The sequence below is a fragment of the Nyctereutes procyonoides genome, unplaced genomic scaffold, assembly GCF_905146905.1.
Source record: "Nyctereutes procyonoides isolate TBG_1078 unplaced genomic scaffold, NYPRO_anot_genome, whole genome shotgun sequence".
Taxonomy (NCBI): Eukaryota; Metazoa; Chordata; class Mammalia; order Carnivora; family Canidae; genus Nyctereutes; species Nyctereutes procyonoides.
In genome coordinates this window covers 21,505,804-21,530,656 of record NW_026575160.1, presented here as the reverse complement: position 1 = coordinate 21,530,656, position 24,853 = coordinate 21,505,804, and the positions used below count along the sequence as shown (strand labels likewise).

Genomic DNA, 24,853 nt, shown 5'->3' with positions numbered 1-24,853 from the left:
AAAGCCTGGAATTTAAAAAATCTTTGGGCTCAGCTCTGGGAGAGCCCTGGGGGCATCAGGAAGTTGAGTCCCTGCCCTTAGCTCAACAACAGATAGACAAATGCTGGGGGCTGACAGAAGAAAATTTGCTCATTTCAGAGCATGGCTGGACAGATAGGAATCACAGATTCCTCCAGGGACAAAGGAGCTGGCAAGTTCCATTTCCTTCCTCCACCTCCCAGCATAAACAATGGGCACCTGCAGGAACCAGTGTAGTGCCGACACTCATTAGCTAATTTGCTTGCACCAAGCCTCACTACCCCTGCTTCAGCAGATCTGTCCTTCCTACTGTAGCTTGTCTGATTCCCTGCACTGTAGATCCCCCAGAAGACCTGCACAAACTCTGCCAACACTACATCTCCAGACCTGCATGTCTTGTGGAACCTCAGCCCCGATAGTGGTGCAGCCAGGTCTCATTTTACAAGCAGAACACAGCATTAAAATGTTAAATATTAAAATATGCCCCACCCCTGCTGGTGACCAACTACTGCTTACAATAGGCAAAGATAGCCTCTGTAGACAACTGGACTGAAGGAAAAAGAAGCTAAGACTCAAACAGCAGAGTACATGCAACACACATGGGAGATATTCCCTCAAGCACCACACCCTGGGGAATGGGACATTGCACTGCAGGGCACTATAGGACCTGTTCTTAAAAAGGCTATTTTCACTAAAAGCAAGAGAGAAGTAGCTGACTCTCCTAACTCATAGACAAAATGGGGAGACCGAGAAACATCTCCCAAATGGAAGAACAGAACCAAACCACAGCAAGAGACCAAAGCAAAAGAGAGAACTTAATGATCATAAAAACAGTGGACTGGAGAAAAGAATGGAGGAAATCAGTGGGGCCCTTAACACAGAGATAAAAAAGAACCAATCAGAAATCAAGAACACAGTAAATGAGATTAAACTAGATGAAGCAGAGGAATGAATTAATGACCTGGAAGAGGGTGTAATGGAAAGTAACTAAGCTGAGCAAATGAGAGGAAAGAAAGGAGAGGAAAGAAAATTATGCAAACAGAATAGTCTTAGGGAACTGTGACTCCATCAACTATAAAAAATCACATTATAGGGATTTCAGAAGAAGAAAGAGATAAGGGACCAGAGAACACCCCCAATCTGGGGAAGGAAATAAATAACCAGATCCAGAAGGCAAGAGATTTCCCCAAAAATTCAACCCAAGGAGGTCCACACCAAAACAGGAATTAAAATGGCAAAAAGTGGTGATAAAAATTTTAAAAGCAATAAGGGGAAAAGACAGTTACATACAAGGGAGCCCTGATAAGACCATCAGCTGATTTTTCAGCAGGAACTTTGCAGGCCAGAGGGAAGTGGCATGATCTATTCAAAGTGCTGAATAGGAACAAAAATCTGCAGTCAAGAATACTTTATCCAGCAAGGCTATCATTCAGAATACAAAGAGCTAGTTTCTCAGATAAGCAAAAACTAAAGGAGTTCATGACCATTAAACCAGCCCTACAAAAAATATTAAAGAGGACTTTTTGAGTGGAAAGGAAGACCATAAGTTAGGGTATGAAAAGTAAAAAACACAAAAGTAGCAAAAATAAAGATTTCTGAAAAAAAAAATACCAAGGGATCCACAAAAGAAAAAGATGTAAAATATGACACCATATATTTAAAATGGGGGGAGGGGATGAGGGAGAAGTTTAATGGGTTTAAACTCAGCTACCATCAACTTCATATAGACTGCTATATGCAGAAGGTCTTATACACAAACACAATGGTAACCAAAATTTAAAAAGTAGTAAAAGATATGCAAAGAATAAAGAGAATGGAATCCAAGTATACCACTAAAGAAAGCCAACAAATATGAAAGAGAGCAAGAATAGATCAGAGAAAAATTATAGAACCTACCACAAACAGCAATAAATGCCTATCAATAATTACTTTGAATATAGACTAAATGCTCCAATCAGACGTAAGATTACAGAATGGATAAAAAAAAAAAATAAGACCCATCTCTATGCTGCGTACCAGACACTCATTTGGCCTAAAGACACCTGCAGATTGAAAGTAACAGGATGGAGAAACATTTGTCATGCACATGGATGGCAAAAGAAAACTGGGGCAGCAATACTTACATGGGACAAAATAGACCTTAAACAAAGACTGTAACAAGAGACAAGGACACTATATAATGATAAAGGGGACAGTCCAACAAGAGGCTATAACAACTGTAAATATTTATACACCCAACATGGGAGCACCTAAATACATAAAACAGTTTAAAAACAGAAATAGAAATAATAATACAAAAATAGTAGGAGATTTTTAACACCTCATTTACATCAATGAACAGATCATCCAAGTAGAAAATCAACAAGGAAACAGTGGCTTTGAATGACACAGGGGACTAGATGAATTTAACAGACACATTCAGAACATTCCATTTTAAAACAGCAGGATACACTTCCTTTTCAAGTGCATTCTCCAGAATAGATCACGTATTAGGCCATAAAACAAGCTTCAGCAAACTCAAAAAGATTAAAGTCATACCATTTATATCTTTTCTGAACATCATGGTATGAAACTAGAAATCAACCAGAAGAAAAAATTGGGAAAGAGCACAAATACATGGAACTTATGTAACATCCTATTGACGAATGAATGGGTCAACCAAGTGATCAAAGAAGAAATAAAAAATTACATGAAAACAAATGAAAATGAAAACACAACAGTCTAAAATGTTTGGGATGCAGCGAAATTGCTTCTAAGAGGGAAGTTCATAGAAATACAGGCTTACCTCAAAAGGAAGAAAAATCTCAACCTAACCTTACACCTGCAGGAGTTAGAAGAAGAAACAAAACCCAAACCCAGCAAAAGGAAGGAAATAATAAAGATCAGAACGAAATAAGTGATACAGAAACTTAAGAAACAACATATTGATAAAACCAGGAGCTAGTTGTTTGAAAAGATCATCAAAATTGATAAACCTATAGCAAGACTATTGAAAAAGAAAGAGGACCCAAATAAAATTACTAATGCAAGATGAGAAATAACAACCAACATCACAGAAATACAGATAACTGTAAGAGGATATTATGAAAAACCTCTATGCCAACAAATTGGACAACTTAGAAGAAAGGATGTTTGAATGGACCAAGTACCAACAATGAAATTCAATCAGTAATTTAAAAATTCCCCCCAAAAGCAAAGTTCAGTACCAGATGGCAGGCAAATTCTACTAAACATTTAGAGAACCATTTTTCTCAAACTATTCCAACAAATACAAAAGGAAGGAAAACTTCAAAATTCATTCTATGAGGGTGATACCAAAATCAAATACACCACAAAAAGAACTACAGGCGGGATCCCTGGGTGGCGCAGCGGTTTGGCGCCTGCCTTTGGCCCAGGGCGTGATCCTGGAGACCCGGGATCGAATCCCACATCGGGCTCCCTGCATGGAGCCTGCTTCTCCCTCCACCTGTGTCTCTGCCTCTCTCTCTCTCTGTGTGACTATCAAAAATAAATTTAAAAAATTAAAAAAAACTACATAAAAAAAGAACTACAGGCTAATATCTCTCATGAGTATAGATGCAAAAACCCTCAACAAAATCCAATAATACATTTAAAAAATCATACACATTATCAAGTTGGATTTATTCTCAGGACCCAAGGGAAGTTCATTATTCCCAAAACAATCAATGTGATACGTCAATAAGAATAAAAATCATATGATCATTTTGATAGATGCAGAAAAAGCATTTGACAAAGTACAACATCCATTCATGATAAAACTCCTCAACAAAGTACGCCCAGAGGAAACACATTGCAACATTATAAAGGCCTTCTCTGAAAAATCCACAGCTAATATCATCCTCAGTGGAAAAAAATGACAGCTTTTCCCCTAAGATCAGGAACAAGACAAGGATGTACACTGACCACTTTTATTCAACAGAGTATACTGGAAGTCCTAGTCACAGCAATCAGACAAGAAAAAGAAATAAAAGACATCGAAATTGGTAAGGAAGAAGTACAACTTCACTACTGGCAAATGATATGATAATGTATATAGAAAACCCTTATGAGTCCACCAAAATACTACTAGAATGATAAATGAATTCAGTAAAGTCAAAGGACACAAAATCACTGCACAGAAATCTGTTGCATTCTTATACACTTATGAAACAGCAGAAAGTGAAATTAGGGCAGCCCCAGGGGCGCAGCGGTTTAGCACCGCCTGCAGCCCGGGGCGTGATCCCGGGGACCCTGGATCAAGTCCCACGTCAGGCTCTCTGTATGATGCCTGCTTCTCCCTCTGCCTGTGTCTATGCCTCTCTCTCTGCCTCTATGAATAAATAAATAAATAAATCTTTAAAAAAAAAAGGTGAAATTAAGAAAAAGAATCCCATTTACAATAGCACCAAAAACAATAAAATAGGAATAAACTTAAAGAGATGAAAGACCTGTACTCTTAAAACTACAAAACACAGAATAAAGAAATTAAACATGACACAAAGAAATGGAAAGACTTCCATGCTCTTGGATTGGAAGAAGAAACATTGTTTTTTGGGAAGAAGAAACAATGTTAATTAAAATGTCTATACTACCCAAAGCAACCTACAGATTTAATGCAATTTGTATCAAAATACCAATAGCATTTTTTCACCAAACTAGAATAAATAATCCTAAAATTGGTATAAAACCACAAAAGACTTTGAATAGCTGAAGCAACCTTGAAAAAAGAAAAAACCGGAGGTATCACAATTCCAGATTTCAAGTTATATTACAAAGTGGCAGTAATTAAAACACTGGTGGGGCACCTTGCTGGCTCAGTTGGAAGAGCACGTGACTCTTGATCACAGAGTCATGAGTTTGAGCCCAACACTGGGTGTAGAGATTACTAAAAAAATAAAAATAAAAACTTTACAACAGCAGCAGCAACAGAAACCCACTATGGTTCTGGCATAGAAATAGGCACATAGATTAATGTAACAGAAAGCCCAGAAAGAACTCCACAATTACATGGCCAGTTAATATTCGACAGAGAGCAAGAATATACAATGGGAAAAAGATAAATGATGTTGGGAAAACTGGATAGCCACATGCAAAAGAATGAAACTGGACCACTTTCTGTCACCATATGCAAAGATAAACTGAAAATGGATTAAAGACTTAAATGTAAAACCTGAAACCATAAAAACCCTTGAAGAGAGCATAGGCAGTAATCTCTGACATCAGTCATAGCAACATCTTCCGAGATAGGTCTCATGAGATAAGAGAAATAAAAGCAAAAATAAATTATTATAACTATATCAGAATAAAGTGTTTCTGTACAGTGAAGGAAACAACAAAACTCAAAGGCAACCTAATGAATTGGAGAAAATATTTGCAAATCACATCCAATAGAGGATTAGTATCCAAAAATATATAAAGAACCAACACAACTCAATATCTAAAAAACAAATAATCCAAATAAAATGGGTGGAAGACATGAACAGACATTTCTCCAAAGAAGACATACAGACAGCCAACAGACATATGCTCAACATCACTCATTATCAGGGAAATACAAATCAAAAGTACAATGAGATAAGATCATTATCAGTCGAAAACATAAACAATGTGAGGATGTGGAGAAAAAGGAATCCCAGTAACAGTTTTGAAAACCAAAAGAGCCTGACTTTGATTTTATAATCAGTGAGACTTAACATTGGAATATTAAAAAATCAGTGTGCTTGGAGGGCAATAGGAAACTGAGTCCTCACCCTTAAAGAGATAGCACAACAAACAGCCCTGTGGAGATACAGCATAGAAGCAGCAGTTTGAAAAGTGCCTTGGGTACACAGGAAGGAGATTTATTTCCTAATCTCAGAGTGTGTGCTGGAGGGGCAGGGATCTTTTGGATACTTCTTCAAGAACCAAAGAGTTTGTAGGTACCATTTCTCTCACCACTGCATCCCAGCCTAGATACACAGACACTTAATGGAAACCAGTGTAGCATGAACACTCTCACCTAGCTTGCTAATACCACACCTCACAGTGGACTAGTCCTGGCACTGCATGACCCACCCCTGTACTCTCCCGCAGACCTGCCCCCTCCAACATGCCTTTGGCAGGTGACCATCCAAAGCATTGTCAGAAGTCTGGCAGGGTGCGAGCAACCCCAACAGTGGCCAGCACCACCGAAAGTGACTCCTGCGCTGGGGAGAGGGGAAGATAATCACATATACCAGTCACACTACAAATCCAGCTATGGGTAGGGGCAGATAACTGATCTGACTCCAGGCCCTGCCCACCAACAGAAGCTGCTCAGGAGACAACACAGGTAAAGCACATGGCAGTTTAATGCTACCACAGCTCTGGCAAACACCTGGTCTCACCCAGGTCAAGCCCAAGGTGTCCCCACATTAGCCCACTAACAACACAGGGACAAAACCCTGCCCACAACCAGGGAAATAGAGCCGTTGCAGATGACTAGACTGAAGGCAAATGTGGCTCAGCCCCAACAGTAGGGCATACACAACACAAACAGGAGACACCCCTAAAGCACCAGGTTCTGGTAAACAGGGACGTTTGCACTGCAGGGAACTATAGGATCTCTTCTTCATAAGGCCACTACTCTCAAGAGCAGGAGACATATTGACTTTCCTAACAGAGAATTGACAAAATGAGGAGACAATATCTCCTAAATAAAAAAACAGGACAAAATCACAGTAAAATAGCTAAACAAAATGGAGAACATTTAAATTAGTGGTCATAAAAATACTCACTGATCTTGAGAACAAGTGGAGGATCTCAGTGAGACCCTTAGCAAAGAGATAGAAAACACAACCAAAGATGAACTCAATAACTGATATTAGAAATACACTAGAGGGGGATCCCTGGGTGGCGCAGCGGTTTGGCGCCTGCCTTTGGCCCAGGGCGCGATCCTGGAGACCCGGGATCAAATCCCATGTCAGGCTCCTGGTGCATGGAGCCTGCTTCTCCCTCTGCCTGTGTCTCTGCCTCTCTCTCTCTCTCTCTCTCTCTCTGTGTGACTATCATAAATAAAATAAAAATTAAAAAAATTAAAAAAAAAGAAATACACTAGAGGGAATAAATGGTAGACTAGAGGAAGTAGAACAGATCAGCAACATGAAGGACAGAGTAAGGCTAAACAGGAGAGAGAAAAAGTAAAAAATGAAAACAGATGAAAGGAACCCAGTATAACCATCATGTCTTTTAATATTCTCATTATAGGGATCCCAGAAGAAAAAGAGGGAGATAGGGTGCAGAAAATTTATTTGAAGAAATAATAGCTGAAAACGTCAGAAATCTGGAGAAGGAAACAGAAATCCAGATCCAGAAGGCACAGAAAGCCTCCAGCCCAAGGAGGTCCACAGTAAGATGCATAGTAATTAAAATGGCAAAAAGCAGAGATCAAGAGAGAATTTTGAAAGCAAGATACACACAAGGGAAACCCCATAAGGTTATCAGCTGATTTTCAGCAGCAACTTTGTAGGCAAGAAGTGGTATGATATATTCAAATTGATAAAAGAAAACCTGCAACTAAGATACTCTATCCAGCAAGGCTATCATTCAGAATGGAGCAAGTCTCCCAGACAAACACAAGTTAAAGGGTTTCATGACCATAAAACCAACCTTACAAGAAATGTTAACAGTGATTCTTCGAGCGAAAAGAAAGACCATAAGCAGGGGTAAGAAAAACAGGAAGCACAAAAGCAGTAAAAATATACAAGTATATTCGTAAAGATCAGTCAAGAGATTCAAAAAATAAAAATGTAAAGTATGACACCATATACTAAAATGTATGGGAGGGGGAGGAATAAAAATGTAATGCTTTCAGAATGGATTCTAACTTAAGTGACCATCAACTCAAAATAGACTGCTGTGTACATAAGATGTCATATATAAACCTAATGTTAACCACAAATGAAAAACAGATATGCAAACAATACAGAGAAAAGATGCCAAGTATATCACTAAGAAAGCCAGCAAACTGAGAGAAGAGGGCAAGAGAAGGAAGAAAGAACTACAAAAACAATCATAAAACAAGTAACAAAATGGCAATAAACGTATACTATCAATAGCCAAATATGGGAGCAACCCACGTGTCCAGTGATATAGGTGAATGGATAAAGCAGATGTGGTAAACATATACAAGGAATATTAGTCATAATAAAGAATGAAATCTTGCCATTTGCAACAACATGGATGGATCTAGAACTTGCTGAACGCTAAATGAAATGAGTCAGGAGAAGACAAGTACCATATGACTTCATCACACATGTGGAATTTAAGAAAACAAAGAGAAAAAAGACAAACCAAAAAATCACATTTAAATATGGGGAACAAGCTGATGGTTACCAGAGGAGAGTAGGGAAGGGGAGATGAGTGAAATATGAAGGGTATTACGAGTACACTTATCACAATGACGTCTGAGTAATATATAGAACTGTTGAATCAGTATATTGTGCCCCTGAAACTAATATACCACTGGAATTAAATTTTTAAAAAGTGAATAGGAGTGTGGAAGGACTTTTGAAGGTCAGCAAGTTCAGCAAGCTTATCTTAGATTTAGGAGGCATCCCTTGTTTTTTGAACTAAGGAATGAGAAAATAAAAACTGTGCTTCAAGAAAACTTATCTAGACATTGAATTGAGATATTTCATTTGAACCCACTGGGACTCGGTGACTCTGCTTATACCAAGTATCTTACTTGGTACAATTATGTAATGTAGGGATCAAGTTCTGTCATAAGGAACTTAGTCTGGTGGATTCAAGAAACTGATTTTGAAAAGTCTGACTCAGTAAAATTCCAATAGCAGTGTTGATATCAACTTATATTATTATTGGGTAGCTGTTCCATGTTGCCAGTCTAGTTCCACCTTAGGAACAGATTGAGTCTGTCATGCGTTTGCACCATGAAGGTGGATTCCGTGATTTCCACAGGATGCTTTAAAGTCTACCTTCAAATCACTGGAATCCTATAGAATCACATAAATTTAGATGAATTTTAAACAGCAGCATTTTGTATTTTTCTGCATTTGTTCCCTTCTAAATCAGATTTCCATCCATCCTTATGATGGCTCAGCCCTTTTCTACTGTGCTCTTACCACTCTACATCTTCTAATTATACCAACCTGACAACTCCTTCTCTAGAATGCTTTTATTGCCCTGTAATGCATGTCCCTGGCACTTTGCTTTGCAGTTGTTTTTATGTCAGTCTTGCTTAACCAATTATAATTATAGTCTACTTGAAGACATAAAAAATAATTTTAAAAGTCTGTAAATATTGAAAGGAATTTGAGTTGAAATAAAAGTAATTAGTAACACACTAGTAAAAGTAAGTATTTAGTCAAATTCAGAATACTGTTGTAATATGGTTGTGTATCAATCATGTAAGACTAGTTAAAGGACAAGAGTATTAAAAGTAACTACAATAGCTCGTTAATGAATACACAATATAAACAGATAAATTATGACATCAAAAATGCAAAAGTGGGAGGAGTAAAAGGATAGAGTTTTTGGATGCAGTTGAAGTTGCTATCAACATAAATGGACTGTTATAGCTAAGTTTTATGTAAATTTTACATTAACCACAAAGCAAAAGCCTACAAAGATTTAAAAAAGATAGAGAAATGAATCAATGCATATCACTATGGAAAACCAATTTACAAATGAAAGAAGAGAGGAAATAAGAAATAAGGAAAATACAAAACAGCTAGAAAACATTAAGATGGTATTAATAAATCCTTACCTATCAATAATCATACCAAACAAAAGGCACAGACGGGCAGGATAGACATAAAAAACAAGATCCAACTACATGCTGCCTGTAACAGATTCACTTCAGCCTTTAGGACAGACATAGGCCTAAAGTGAAGGTAGGGAAAAAGATATCCCATGCAAGTATAAACCAAAAGAGAGCAAGGGTAACAAATATCAGACAAAATAGACTTTAAGCTCAAAATGGTAAACAAGACAAAGAAGATCATCATGTAATTATAAAGGGATTAATTCAAAAGGATATTACAGTTGTAAAAGTACCCAGCATTAAAGCACCTAAACATATTAGACAAATACACAGGAATAAAGAAATAGACAGCAATACAATAACAGGAGACTTTCAATATTCCACTTTCGACAATGGATAGATCATCCAGACAGAAAATCAATATGGAAACGATGGACTTAAACTACACTTCAGGCAGAAATGGCCTAATACACACACACACACACAACACCCCATCCAACAACAGAATACACATTATTCTCAAGTGCACACAAAACAAGTCTTAGCAAAGTTAAGAAGATTGAAATCATACCAAGTATCTTTTCTGACCAAAATGGTATGAAACTAGAAATTATCAATGGGATTCCTCCTAGAAAACTAGAAAATTCACAAATATGTAGAAATTAAACAACATGCTCCTGACCAACCAACGGGCCAAAGAACAAATCAAAGGGAAATTTTAAAAATATATTTGAAACAAATGAAAATGGGAATACAACATACCAAAACTTATGGGATCCAGCAAAAGCAGTTCTAGGAGAGATGTGTATAATGATAAATGCTAACACTGATTTTAATAAAATCCTGAACAACCCAACTTTACACCTCAAGAAAGTAGAAAAACAGACTAAGTCCAATGTTAATAGAAGTAAAGAAATTGAAGTAGATGCAAATAAATGGAAAGATAATTCATGTATATAGATCAGAAGATTTTATATGGTTAAATTGTCCATACTATCCAAAGCCATCTATAGATTCAATGCAATCTCTATCAAAATTCTGGTGTGAAAAGCCCAGGACCCAGTGAATTTTTTTTCCCACAAAACCAGAAAAAAAAATAATCCTAATATTCATACAGAACAAAAGGCCCTGAAGACCCAAAACAATCCTGATAAAGAACTAAAAGCCAGAGGTATCGTACTTCCTGATTTCGAACTATACTATAAAATGACAGTAATCAAAACAGTATGATATGGGCATAAAAATAGACACACAGGCCAATAGAACAGAATGGAGAGCCAGAACACTCAATGGGAAAAGGACAGTCTACTCAATAATTAGTGTTGGGGAAAGCCAGATCATGCAGATGAATGAATTTGGATGTCTATCTTAGATCACTCACAAAAATTAGCTCAAAATAAATTAAACACTTAACCACAAGACTCGAAACCATAAAAATCCTAAAAGAAATCATAGGGGAAAAGCTCCTTGACATTGATCTTGGTAATATATATATAATTATATATATATAAAAATATATATAAATATATATATATTTTTTGGTGGAATAGGACACCAAAAGTAGAAGCAACAAGAGCAAAAATAAATAAGTGGGGTTACATCAAACCAAAAAGCTTCTGCACGGCCAAAGAAACAACAGAATGAAAAGACAACTTATGGAATGGGAGAAAGTATTTGCAAATCATATATCTGATAGGGAGTTAATATCCAAAATATACAAGGAGCTCACACAACTCAATAGCAAAAAAAAAAAAAAACAATCTGATTTAAAAATGAGCAAAAGAACTAGATATTTTTTCCAAAGAAGACAAATTGCCAACATATGTGAAAAGACCTCAGCATCCCTAATCATTAGGGAAATGCAAATCAAAACCACAAGGAGATATCACCTCGTACCTATTAGAGTGGCTACTACCAAAAAGACAAGAGATAACACGTATTGGCAAAGATAAGGAGAAAAGGGACTTGTATACTATCGATGAGAATGTAAATCAGTACAAGTATGGAAAATAAGTAGGGAGTTTTTTGAGGAAACTCCCTCAAAAAATTAAAAATAGAATTAGCATATATGATCCAGAAATCCCACTTCTGGGTATATAATCAAAGGAAATAAAAATAGGGTATTTTTTTAAAAAATTAAATTCAATCAGTTAATTTAAATTCAATTCAGTTGCATATCATTTAGGTTATTTCCATATCTTGGCTGCAGCGTCATTCACAATAGCCAAGATATGGAAATAACCTAAATGTCTGTCAGAAGATGAATGGCTGTCACACACACAGGAATATCAATCAGGCACCAGAAAGAAGAAAATCCTGCCATTTGCAACAACGTGGATGGGCCTTGGAGGCATCATGCTAGATGAAATCTATCAGAGAAGGACGAATACTGTATGATTATCACTTATATGTGATATAAAATTTACCTAAAAAAAGGTAAATTCATGGAAACAGAGTATAAAATAATGGTTACCGGGGGATGGAGCTGGGGAGATGTTGGTTAAAGGATACAAACTTCCAATTAGTTCTGAAGGATCTAAGGTACAGCAAAGTGATCATAGTTCTCAATACTCTATTACGTACTTGGACGGTGCTAAGAAGGTGGAGCTTCGATGCTCTCACCACAGAAAAGAAACGGTAATTATGTGGTGCTAGAGGTGTTAACTAAGTCTATCGTGGCAATCATTTCATAATATATAAACGTATCAAGTCATCACAGCGTGCACCTTAATGTCACATATGAATCATATCTTGGGGCACCTGGGTGGCTCAGCAGTTGAATGTCTGCCTTCGGCCCAGGGCGTGATCCTGGAGTCCCGGGATCGAGTCCCGCATCAGGCTCCCTGCATGCTTCTCCCTCTGCCTGTGTCTCTGCCTCTTTCTCTGTGTCTCTCATGAATAAATAAAATCTTTTAAAAAAATTCATATCTCAAATAAAACTTGGTAAAACAAGAAAACCAGCTTCACTATTTGTATGTGTGCTGTGACCCAGAGATATTTTATGCATATATAATCAAATATGCAAAAAAACCACTCTGCTTTATTGTTAGCATCAATAGATCACCATACGTATTTTTTTTATTTTGATTTTTCTGTTTAATAGGTATCAGATTATTCTAAGGTATGAACTCTTTAAAGTTATGAGGGTTTATTCTTAAAAAAAAAAAAAAAAAAAGGGGATGCCTGGATGGCTCAGCAGTTGGGTGCCTGCCTTTGGCCCAGGTCATGATCTCAGGGTCCTGGAATCAAGTCCCACATTGGGCTCCCTACATGGAGCCTGCTTCTCCCTCTGCCTGTGTCTCTGCCTCTCTCTCTCTCTCCCTCTCTCTGTCTCTCATAAATAAATAAATAAAATCTTTTAAAAAAATAGGTGAAATTTCAGTGAGTGATAATTTCATGACATTGTAGAACGCTGGAGATTATTTTTTCCCATATGGGGATTAGATAAACCTGAAAAAAATCCCAAACACCATTTGTATCAAAGGTCTTAAGAGCAGCAAATACGTGATTATCACAGGATTAAATATCTGAAATTTAGATAAGCCACATTTGTTTCTTTTGCTCTTTAAAAATAACCTCTATCATAGTTGCGGTGCTTCCCTGATTAATCACCGTGTTTCTCCCAGGGAATTAAGTATCTTGGATCTGACAGGTAAATGGGCCTTCCCGGATCTCGGAAGACCTAACTTTCTTTACAGTGTTATTTGAGCGCTGGAGTGAATTTGATGCCGCTCCACCGCTGCCCACTAGAGGGGCCACGAGCTCTTTTTCCCTTCTGTTCTGGCTCCTTCGGGCCTTATTTTATTTCAGGCTGGAGGCCCTCTAGATGATCCATCTTGCCAGTTAACGCTCCCAGCTAAACCCAGACCTACACTCCGACTTTAAGCCAGCGCAATTCTTCTAGGAAAGATTTGTAGATCCCTTCCAAGAGCTCAAGAGAAGGAGTTCCTGAAGGCTCTCGCCGTCCTATTCCAAAGTCAGGTGCACCCTCTGGTGTCCAAATCTCTCGCTAACCAGTTTGCCTTAAAAATCCCTTGAGCTGGGCTAAAAACCAATATACAGACTCTGTATATACAAATACACGAAGTGTGTCACATGCTGAAGCATGTTAAATACAATTTACAGTCTTGAGAGGTAGCTTCGATAACATTTAACGCGTCTGAAACGCAACCTCTATCGAAGGGGAGAGCAATGGGAGATTCAGCTGCTTTTTTAATCTCACCACAGCTTCCTAACACAAATACCCAGACACTTCTCGGTACAATGAGCTTTTTCCCTTTAGAGAAATAAGGGAGGAGATACTGGGGAAAGATACCAGATCCTCTCACCAAAGAGACTTCTCGGCTCACCAGCTAACAGTGGCTCACAGACCGAGGTCCCCATTGTTTCTGGATCACAGGCCAGGCTAGGGAATTCACAATTTCTGACCTCAGCCCCCCTGTGCTTTGATGTACCACACCTCTGTGGCGTCTTCAGGGCTTCCCCACGCCCCAGACACCCGGTAACAAGGCACCCCTCAAGCCCTTTAAGCTTCTGGACCGTCTTCAGTGAAACACTGGAAAACACACAGAGGCCTTCTCCTTCTTGACCCCATAACCCCAGGTAAATATACCTATAAACTGGGATCCCCAAGGGCTGGTGGGCAAGCTTCTGAGGCGTTTAGGGGTTAGATAAGTGACTAGATTTGTCAGGGACAAGCCAAGGCTTTGAGAATGTGAACACACTGGAGGTTGAGGATGGGAACTGGTGCCCTTGCCTGCAGGGTCCGTCGGGAAGCTGCCTGCGAAGGCTCTCGGGTCTGATCCTCCCGCATGTTCACTGAGCCTAGCTGCCCCCAGCACCCAAACCACTCGGTCTGACTGCTGCTCGCATGCGGGCCCAGGTCGGACCTGTAAAAAATTCTCTGGTAATCTATTTTTTTAAATGTATTCATGAGAGACAGAGAGAGAGAGAGAGAGAGAGGCAGAGACACAGACAGCGAGAAGCAGGCTCCATGCAGGGAGCCCGATGCGGGACTCGATCCCAGGACCCCAGGATCACACCCTGAGCCGAAGACAGATGCTCAACCTCTGAGCCACCCAGGTGTCCCGATCCTCTGGTAATTTAAATATGAATAAGCGAGTGATGAAGAACGATGTTCAGAAAAATTCAGCAGAAAAGTTAGACAAATTCCTAGAGCTCCAGCTGTTTACCAGTTTTACAAATAGTGAGGATTTACCTTTTGAGACCTGGCCTTGTGTTTTGGTACCTGAAGTGATGAAAAGCCCCTGTCGGCCTCCGCCAGCCGAGGGCTCAGACCCTTCGTCACACAATCACAGTAGCCTGTCCGCTCGTTCAGCTCCTGCTGGCCTCCACCATGGACTCTTCCAGGTACTGCCCCCACTGATGGAATCTCTCACCGAGTCCTGAAAAGCCACACGAAGATTCTGGTAAACTACCATATTTCTTCTTGATGCTCCATCTTTAGATTATGTACATAGGCTCAGCCACATTTCTAGGCACCTAAACATCCCCTCCCCACACACGGGGGTTTCTCAAAGTCTGAACCTCAGGGCACCTTCACCAATCCAGCTGGGCCACAGGCCAGACCTAATCAGCAGTCCCATCGTCGGGCTCCCTGGGTTAGGGCTAAGGAACCTGCTGGCCAGAAAGCTCCTGGGAGACTCCATGCACCGAAGTGGGAGGCCCATGACCCCAGAGAGAAAATCCCTTTGTTGGGTAGCTGGGGCAGACGTAACCCTTTAGAGCAAAAGGCGAAGCGCGGGCCAGGGAAATGCAGTTGTCAGTGTGCCCAGCAGCACCCAGCGAGTCTGTGGCATAGTGGACCTCATCCTGGCATCGCCTCCTCCCTGGCCTCGAGCTTGGAGTCGGTGAAGGGGAGTGGAGATTTGTATAGCCAGGAAAATGCATAGGATTCCTTACAGAATGGGGACGGCGTCCTGGTCCTTCTTTCCGGGCAAAGCCATCTCTGGAATCTCTAAGAACACCATCGCGGCACATCTCAGAACCCGAAGGAAGAATCCACCCCAGGAAGCCAGCGGGCCTGGGCCCACTTGCCGGACACCTTCCTCCGCGGCCAAGCGGGCTCTGCCCAGATCACACGATGAGGGAGGCCAATCGCACTCCCCACGGCAAAACCGAAGTCCTTGATGTTCCCCGCAGCCCCCCCAAACATTTAATTAAATAATGTATCGGGCAGCCCAGGTGTTCAGTGGTTTAGCACATGCCTTCAGCCCAGGGCGTGATCCTGGGGACCCAGGATCGAGTCCCACGTTGGGCTCCCTGCATGGAGCCTGCTTCTGCCTCTGCCTGTGACTCTGCCTCTCTCTCTCTCTTGTAAATAAAATCTTTAAAATAAATAAACAAATAAATAATTGATCATAAAGGAAGTCAGCAGGGCGCCAGGGCAAGTCCATCCTCCAACCCTGACTACTGCTTGGAGCCCAGCCTGCTCAGCAGACACTATGGAGCATCCCCACGACCACAGGCACCACGTGAAACCTGCCTCACGGGGCCTGAGCCCAAACTCAGGAAGACACAAGCAGATGCGGAAGGGCTTCTGAGGCTTTCGCCCTCTCCCCCGGCCCCTCCTACCCGGCCCCCAGGAACCACTGCCCCTCAAGGTCAGGGCTCTCCAGACACAAAGCAGCACCCTCCTTCCTGATGCTCTTTCACAGGCCCTTGACCTTCACTGCTCGGATCTGAGCTGCCCAGGTTACCAAGCCCAAGCAGGCCACCCAGGCACCCATGGGACAAAAAGGGAGGAGCTGGAGACACCCCAGGAGGTGAGCCAGGGGAGCCAGGATGTGCCAGACCACAGCTCCCGGTGCCTTCAGAGCTCGTCCTGCTGTCTCGGGTTGCGCCTGGCCTGCTGGCCTGCAGCGGCGAGGGGACCTGGCCACCCTGCCTCTCTCCCACCTGCTTCCCTCGGTCTGTGTGCTGCCAAGGAAAGGCCAAGGCCTAGGTCACCCTCAGCTCCTCAGCCTTCCAAGAGGTTTCCAGAAAGCAGGAAGCCACAGCAAAAGCTCCCCGGCCTGTCCCTTTGGCATTAGTCCCACCTGCCTTTGTCAGGGCCACTGATGTCCACAGCCCGACGGGTCGGCTTGACGTGTTCCAGACCAAGTGCACTCCTCACCACGGTGAGACCAGAGCCCCCGTCACTTACCTTCTCTGTGCCTCGGTTCCTTCATCTGTAAGAGAAATGCAGACAATAGCACCGACCTCTCTGGGCCCTTCTGAGGAAGAGAGCAGTTGGAAGTGTCAAGTGCTCAGGAAGGTTAAGGAGCCAGTGTGCGTGGCCAAGGACTATTTAAACACAAGAGCCAGCCTAAGGTAACTGAGTGGCGCCGAGGCCACTACTTCCTCTCCTTGGAAAGCAAACCCTGCGGCATGTGACGTGCACTTACCTCCCATTCCACAGATGGCGGAGACATCCGCCTGGCTGGGTTCTCACTCACTCGAGTGGGATGGGATCTGCAGGGGAGCGGGCGGGGGGATGGGGGTGGGCTCCAAACCACTAGATCCAAAGAAAGGCAAAGAAGAAAATAAAAAAATGACATCCCTCCGGCTTTGGCAGAATGCAGCCCTCTCTTGAGGGCCACTCCTGTTTTTGCTTCCCTTGACATCTTCCCGAATAGTAGTGAGGGAGTCCTAGCTGGGGCCTAATTATTTGTGGCACAGGAGGGCTTCTGGCTGCCTTCTGAGTCACCCCTGCTACGTGTGGTGACAGCAAAAGGGCAGGGCTGGTGCAGCAGAGCTCAGAGAGATGGCCCTGGGCCCCGCTGACCGCCTTCTGCACAGAGAGGAGGGGAGCTCTCCGATCACAGGACCTCTCATGGGACGATGGTCAGGAGAGGAAGGTTCCATCGAGGTAGGAGGGGAGGGGCTCTGCTCGCCCGTGGTGCCCCTGTGATAGAGTGACCCAGGGAGGACACCAGGGCTTCCACTTGGTGCCTGGGGCTTTCGGGTCCCCTAGCACTTAATCCTTCACTTCTCCTGTCCGAACCCACCCTCTGGAAACCCAGCTCCGCATCAGGGGGCTCCTCTTGGCTTTTACGACACAGTGGCTCCGCAGTTGGGCCCCTTCTCGAACAATCCTGGAGGACTATAGGAGAAGGAAGAAAATAATGAGGAGGAAAGAAGGGATGGAAATGTCACATCTGCGGACGTTGCTGGGGACGGGGTGGGAGGAAAGTCTGGAGAAGCATAGGGTTTAGAAATGACTCGAAGGCGGGGTGGGGGTGCAGACAAATTCTATCCAGTGGACTGTGATTCAGCAATAACAAGAAATGAGCCGTCAGGCCGTGAAAAGACAGAAACTTTAAACGCAGGTTGCTCAGAGAAGTCAACCTGAAAAGGCTACAGACTGACCAACTCTACGGCCTTCTAGAAGAGGCAAAATTACAGAGACGGTAGAAAGACCAGTGGTTGCCGGGCGAGCCTCTGGGAGGGGATGAGTAGGCGAGCACAGAGGGTTTTTAGAGCAGAGCAAAGCGGATTTCGGTCTTCACACGTTCGTTGAAACCCACGGAGTGTACAGAGAGTCAACTGTGAACTATGGACTTTGGTGGATGATAACGTGCCCAGGCTAGCTCACCGGTGGGAGCAACGACACCTCGCTAATGTCAACAGGGGAACTCTAGGACGGGTATGGGAACTCTGTGCTTTCTGCCCTCATCTCCTATAAACCTAAAACCACCCTTTAAAATAATCTCAGTTAAAGATGGCAAAACCGAGCAGAAAACAAGCCAAATCCATGCCCCAAAAGCAAAAACCAAGAAGGCGGAGGCTAGAACATCTCCCTCTGAGGACCCCCCCCCCCCAAAATCAGGCTTCCTGAGCAAGGCTTGAATGTCAGGAGCCCACGAGGCCCGGCCACTCTGCATGTGAGGCGTGGCTGCTGCTTTCAGCTCCCCCAGCCTCCAGCCCAAACCGAATGACCTTCATCAAGGTCATGCAATTGGATTTCTCTTCCCCTCTCCTCTCACTTAGGCCTTTTCTTTCCATCGTTTTGGTGCAAAAGGCAATCCGGCTTAAAGGATTTGGGGCGGCTGGCTGGTGAGCGCTGGTGGAGGTGAGGCACCAGAGGAGGTCTGCTCAGTTGGGTTGGGAGGCCCCCCTTCCCCCCCCTTCCTTCTAACTCCAGTGCTTTTGGTGAAAGCTCAGCAATCACAGGCTCCGTGCTCCGCTGTACAGTCCGAGCCCCAGGGAGAGGCACTACTCACCCTCCTGCTGGAGAGGGTCCCTCGGAGCGGCCGGCTGATGCCCAGGCAGCCCCAGAACGCCCAGCAAAGACTTCCTTCCTGGGGCCATGATCATCGGTGACGCTTCTTGGAGCCAGGGGTTCCAAAAGATGGTCTCTGGTGGAAAACAGGCCGCTTCCACCACATCTGGCCCTGGCCCCGAGCTGCGGGGTCCACAGCATGTGGTGACGACGGTTTCTGGGTACCGGCCCACAGCAGGTTCTCAGCGTGGGGGGAGGAATAAACCCTCGGCCCCATGGTGGCCTAGGTAGCCCATCATCTGGGCTCAGGACTCTCACCACCAGTGAGGCTACTTTCTCAGCCCTGGCGCCGGCAAGCACAGAATGGACGCGTGGGCACGGGCTTCGGGCTGGGCCTGGATCCCACCTGTTTACTCACCGCGTATGTGACCAGTAGGAGGTTAAGCTGTCTAAAGCCTCAGTTTCTTTGGCTGTAAAATGGGTGTTATAATCCTGGTCTCACAGGAGATCTAAGGGAGAACCATGCCAGCTAAGGGAAGGGTGCCTAGTGGCCGTTCACATGTGCTTATCCCCCCCCACCCCCCAAAACACCCTCTTCCCTCACTACTCCCAGGCTTTGCTTCTTGTGGATCCACAATTAACAGACATTCCTCAGAATCCCCACAGGGCGGCTCTGGGCCAGGGATCAGATTGAAAACTGAAGTAGGTGGGGAGGGAGGGAGGAAACACTATCATTCTGTTGGAATTCTCGTCCAGCCCAAGGGAGCCTGTGCCGAATGTCCAGGCACAGACTGTCCCAGGCACAGACTAGGTGCTCGATGCACGAGAGTGTAGCAAGGGGCTCAGAAGATGAAGAACAGGCGGGGAGGGAGAAAGCCCTAGATTTTATAGTGATCTCAGGGGGTCGACGGGGGTGTGAGAGGCACCTCTGCAAAGTGGGGGGAGCCTGTAAAGGGGCAGACTCGCTGGCCCACAGCCTCACAGGCACAAAACACGTCCCCACCGCCGGGAACCCACCCCCGGGACTCTCACCGCAACCAGTCAGGTTCATCTGTTTATTGTTTTCAAAACAAAACTAAAAATCACCACTCAAAATGTTTGAGAAGAGTGCTCAGCTCCATCACAGTTAAAAGCTTTATGTAATTTGCAGCCAGAGCATCGAGGACTGGTGGTCACCAACGGGAGCTTCCGGCGTGGCCCGGACAGGGCCTGGGGCCTGGGACGGCCGCTCCCGCCCCAGGAGCCCCAGCTCGGTCCTCTGCACGCGCCATCCAGGGGCACCCACAGAGGACAAGGACAGCTCAGCCCCCACCGGGCTTGCCAGTTGCCCATCCGGCACCTCCCTCCCCCTCCAGAGGTCCCAAAACGTCCACAAACAAAGGCATCAGGCAGGTGGAAGCCCAGGTGCTAGTGCTGTCAGGCTGAAGGCCAAACCGCAGCTGGGCCGCCTGCATGTTCTAGAAGGGGGAGCTCCGGGCTCCGGGCTCAGAGGCGGAGGAAGAGATCTGGTGCCATCATCGCTCGTGCTTAATGTTGGCTTCGGTTCGCTCCAAGGTGACCCCGTTGCCATTTCGAGGGCCTTCCTTCTTGCTCCAATCCTTTTCAGTGTAAAACTCAGCTAGCACGGGGCAGTGTTCAGAGGCCACTCCGCCCCAGGACCAGTTATCTGGAATCCAGGGGTTCGTGAGGCCTTCTCTCACGACAGCCCAGTGACCTGGAGTGACAGGGAAAGAGAGGGCCAGATATCAGGCCCGGGGCTGGGAGGGGTCACAGGCTGGCGGCTGGAAGCTTCTGCGGCAGGTCTGCAAGCCAGCACCCCCTGACAACACCCCTCAGACACCCAGCTTGCCGGGCAAGCTAAAGGTTTTGGCCAATTCGATTTGGTGGACAAGTGAGGGCTTAGCCTACCTTGGAGGCACCGAAATCCCCCTGCGTCTACGCTCCCCGCTCATTTACCCACCTGCCAGCCTCCGGCTGGCCTCCTCCTCACCATATACTTCTTCTAATCTGAGCCGCAAGAATGAACCTGAGGCAGCGTCAAATAGCTCTCAAAGGTGGGATAGCTCATTGTGGTTTTGATTTGCATCCCCCCCACTCTGATGATCAGCGACATTGGGGTCTTTTCACGTACATGTCGGCAACTTGCACGTCCTCTTTGGAAAAAGCCTGTCTATTCGGTTCTTTTGCTCCTCCCTGCACATCACCCTCCATAACTTAGCAGCAAGGGGACAGAGGAAACGATTTCTAACCTCCCCCTGGCTCCATGTTCTCTTGCGATGAGAACCCTGTCGTCTTCAGGGACCCTCCTGGCCACCTGGACAGGCCACCCCAGCCTCTGACCAGCAGTGCTTTTCTGCAAACCATGTCTCCCCTAGTTTGGTGACTGTCACTCCCCCGGAGACCCACTTCCATCATCCTTCAGCTCCTCCCTCACACACAGTGCAATGGGCAACCAGCACCCAGAGAGGTGTAGGCAGTCGGTGACACAGTCTGGACTGGAAATTCTACTCCTGAGGACCTAAGCCCTGGCTGCCCGTGAGGCTTCCACAGGGGAACCCCAGAACTGGGACTTGCACAAATTGTAAACATCTCACTGAGGTATAATATGTAGGACACGTTGGCACTTAGCAAAGCACCAGGCAGGACTGAGAACCACGGTCCCCGCCGTTCATCAAAAGACATTACGGTCACGGTCATATTTCTGCCTGTTTCCTGCCCCAAAGTCCGCTCAGCAGGTTACTGGTTTGTGGGTGGCGGGGGCCACGGGGCCACATGGAGGTTAGCCACCCACCGCAGCCCGGTCCTCGTGTTGAGCACGTCCCGCACCCCACCCCGAGGCTCGACACGTGTCCGCTCAGCCTCAGTGGCTGCTCCTCAGGGCAGTGGCAGGAAACCACAGGCCACGCCACGGGGCCTGGATGTGAGGAGGCCTGAGGAAGGTTTGCTCAATGACTAAGTGTCCTTAAAGTTAGAGAAAGCAATCAGCTCATCGCAGGGCCAGTATCTGTTGGCCCGTAACCAGCTTTGCCCGGGACACGCTGAATTTGTACCTGAAGGTCAGTGAACGCCTTCTAACTATTTTCCCAACCCCCACCAGACTCTTCAGAGCGGCTCTGCTTGAATGATAGTTAGATAGGCACCTGAACGATATGTGAGCCTGTAAATGCCTAGAGGAGGCAAGATAACCCCTTACCAGAGTTATCAAACCAAAGGATCTGGAACCATCAGGCCAGACAGGTCTCTCTCAACTCCCGTTTCTGAACAGGGGAAAGAATGAGCGACGTCTGCTTTACCTGTGAAAACCTTCTTTAAGCTTTTACTGATCCAGATGTTATCCAGAGACTTTGAGCCTTGGGGATTCTTGGTGCTGATGTTGGTGAAGGTGTGCGCAGGGACCAGGTGGTAAAATTTTTCTTTCCTCAAGATATCATAGTCACTGCTGTCGGGACCCTGGCCAAAGTCCCCTAAAACAATCATGTCTTTTTCTCCTGGAGGTGGGAAGAAAGAAAATCAGGCACTTAGGAGATGGTGGGAGGTAAACCCACTACTGATCGCGGCACACTAAGTGGGAGGGATCTCGATTCTCTGACTGGAAGCCCCAGGGTCAGGAAGGCTTATGGTTCTCATTCTACCAATTTTTCTAAATGCCTTGTGCAACAAACAAAAAGCCAAAATATCTACAAAACTTTAAAAGTAGGTCAGTAACACAATAGGAAAAGGAGCTGTGGGATGCAGAGATCACCCCTGTTCCAGCTCATGAGTTGCAAAATTGTGGCTGGAAAAACAAAACAAAACAAAAACAAAAACCTGAGGGTCTCAGCCAGATATTTAACAAGAGCTTGACAAACATTCATTGGACACGGTGGAGAAAAATATGCAAAGATACAAGGATGGTGGCCACCGACAGGTCAAGGAAAGAGGCCTCAGGAGAAACCAGCCCTGCACACACTTTGTTCTCAGACTTCCAGCCTCCAGGATGGTGAAGAAATAAATGTCTATTGACTAACCCCCCAGACCAATACAGTCGGTCTAAGTAAGCCCAAACCGACTGACACAGAGGGCCTAGAGGAGAGAGGATTTCTCTTTGAAGTATTTTCAACATTTCTACCGTTGTCTGATGCACACTAGGGTAAGTGCAGTCATCACCAAGTATTCCCCAGAGGGAGCAGACATTCTGAGAGGACATCAGGGACCCCAGCTAGGCTCTGGGATTCCCATCATCTCTGACCATCACTTCCTGTCTCGAGGTTCCCTCCAGGGGAAACCGCATCGCCGTGGGGAGCAGTGCTCCTGTCCTAACTTGCAAAGGGAGGCTTTCAGGAGAGCAGTTCATAAACGAGAGCCGCAGGTATCTGAGACACTCAGCAAAGTCTTTTGCGTTCCTGGACACGAATATGTTTCAGCAATAATGGCCAGAGGCAAAGAAATCTAGAGTGAAAGGAGATGCCACCAGCAGAGGGCACTGGTGCACTGCAGACGACCCCCCCACCCCCCCCCCATCGCCAGGGGCCAGGAGGGACAGAAGGGGATGGGATGGGACACTCTCCTGTGGCCCTACCACGTGGCCGGAAGAGATGTAATGGTACCTCTGCGCTAGATCTCAACAACCTTGGTGCCCAAAGCAGGGCAAGCTCACGTGGTCTTGAGAAATCAGTGCCAACCTCAACGGGAAAGGAGACTCGAAAACCGTTCATACCTGACCACTGCGAACCTGACCAGGGCCCACCCATGAGCCCTCACCTGGTATTGGGTCTTCTGCACAGGTGAGGAGCTAAGTCTCTAGAGGCTCAAAGGCTTGCCCCGAGTCACCAGGCCAGCCCTCAAGTCCAGGGCTCTACACAAAGAGCTAGAATGGAAGAGCCACGGGGACGCGGACGCTGTTCAGCACAAAACCCCACGTGCCTGGAACAGCGCCTGCACCAGGGCAGATACTCCATAAACACGTATGCGATGAACGCATGAATGAGGCACAAGGAAAACCCCAGAATTAAGACACAATTTTTGAAAGGAAGGAAGAGAAAGAGGCTTATCTTAATTAAATAGCAACACTGAAGGTTGTGAGAAACAAGGCAGGAGGTTCCCACACGATGAGAGAAGTTTTCACTGGGACGCAGACCTGAAAACGTCTGGGCCAACAAAGCCAATTCTGAAATCAGGAAGAGATGCTGGTGTCAAAGGTCAACACACCCAGCTCTGCGTAACTTCAAGAATGAAAATAACAGCCCCGTTTCTGAACGGGCACCTCCAGGTCTCTTAGGACTCATCTGCTTTCCGTTAAATCGGTGTTGCTGAGGACGTCATACGGTCCTTGCCTCTAAGAATCCACAGGTGTGCAGGTTGTCCCATAATCTCCTGAATTCTAGAAAGTCATCCTTCTGGGGTGGGCTCCTTAGTGCCCAGGCGTGAGGGGGGAATGTCTGGGGCTGATGTCCTCAGACAGTCCCCACGTCCGCAGAATGCCACGGGCAACAGCAGGAGCTGGTACCCCCAAGGGGTGGCCCAACCCAACGCCAGGTATTACTGTGCACACTGTCCCATGCTAGCTGAGTTCACGGAGCGAGTCCCCGTGGGGTCTGAAAGAAGAGCATTCCACCAGAAGACTGGCACGCCACACACGGATGTCAACCCTGATGCACATTCCAGGCCAAGGCAGAAAGGCCCAGAGTTTGCTAATCAAATCGGTTCTGTTTGCTCTGATAGAAGGCCCTGGGATAAAGAGCTTAGCCTTTGTTTTAGCTCAGCCTCGCCTGCTAATAATCAATTTGCCCTGGCACCTTGGGCAGGCTGGAGCACTTCCTGAATCCTTGCGTCTGCGGGGTCACCGGGCAACAACTGGATCCTGGTTATAAGCACAAGGGCGCAGGGAACAT

At 45.1% G+C, this 24,853-nt stretch overlaps 1 protein-coding gene across 2 annotated transcripts in view; it reads right to left on the bottom strand.

The window, feature by feature from the left end:
- Nucleotides 1–20,024: 20,024 nt before the first annotated feature.
- The window catches only part of EEPD1 (endonuclease/exonuclease/phosphatase family domain containing 1), a 109,309-nt gene continuing 104,480 nt past the window's right edge, over nt 20,025–24,853 (bottom strand). For both annotated transcript variants that reach the window (XM_055314804.1, XM_055314805.1), the window contains exons 7-8: nt 22,277–22,471; nt 20,025–20,697 (exon numbers count right to left, since the gene is read on the bottom strand). In XM_055314804.1, the coding sequence (XP_055170779.1) occupies nt 20,498–20,697; nt 22,277–22,471 (395 nt within the window). In that variant the 3' untranslated portion in view covers nt 20,025–20,497. The remainder of the gene's footprint in view (nt 20,698–22,276; nt 22,472–24,853) is intronic.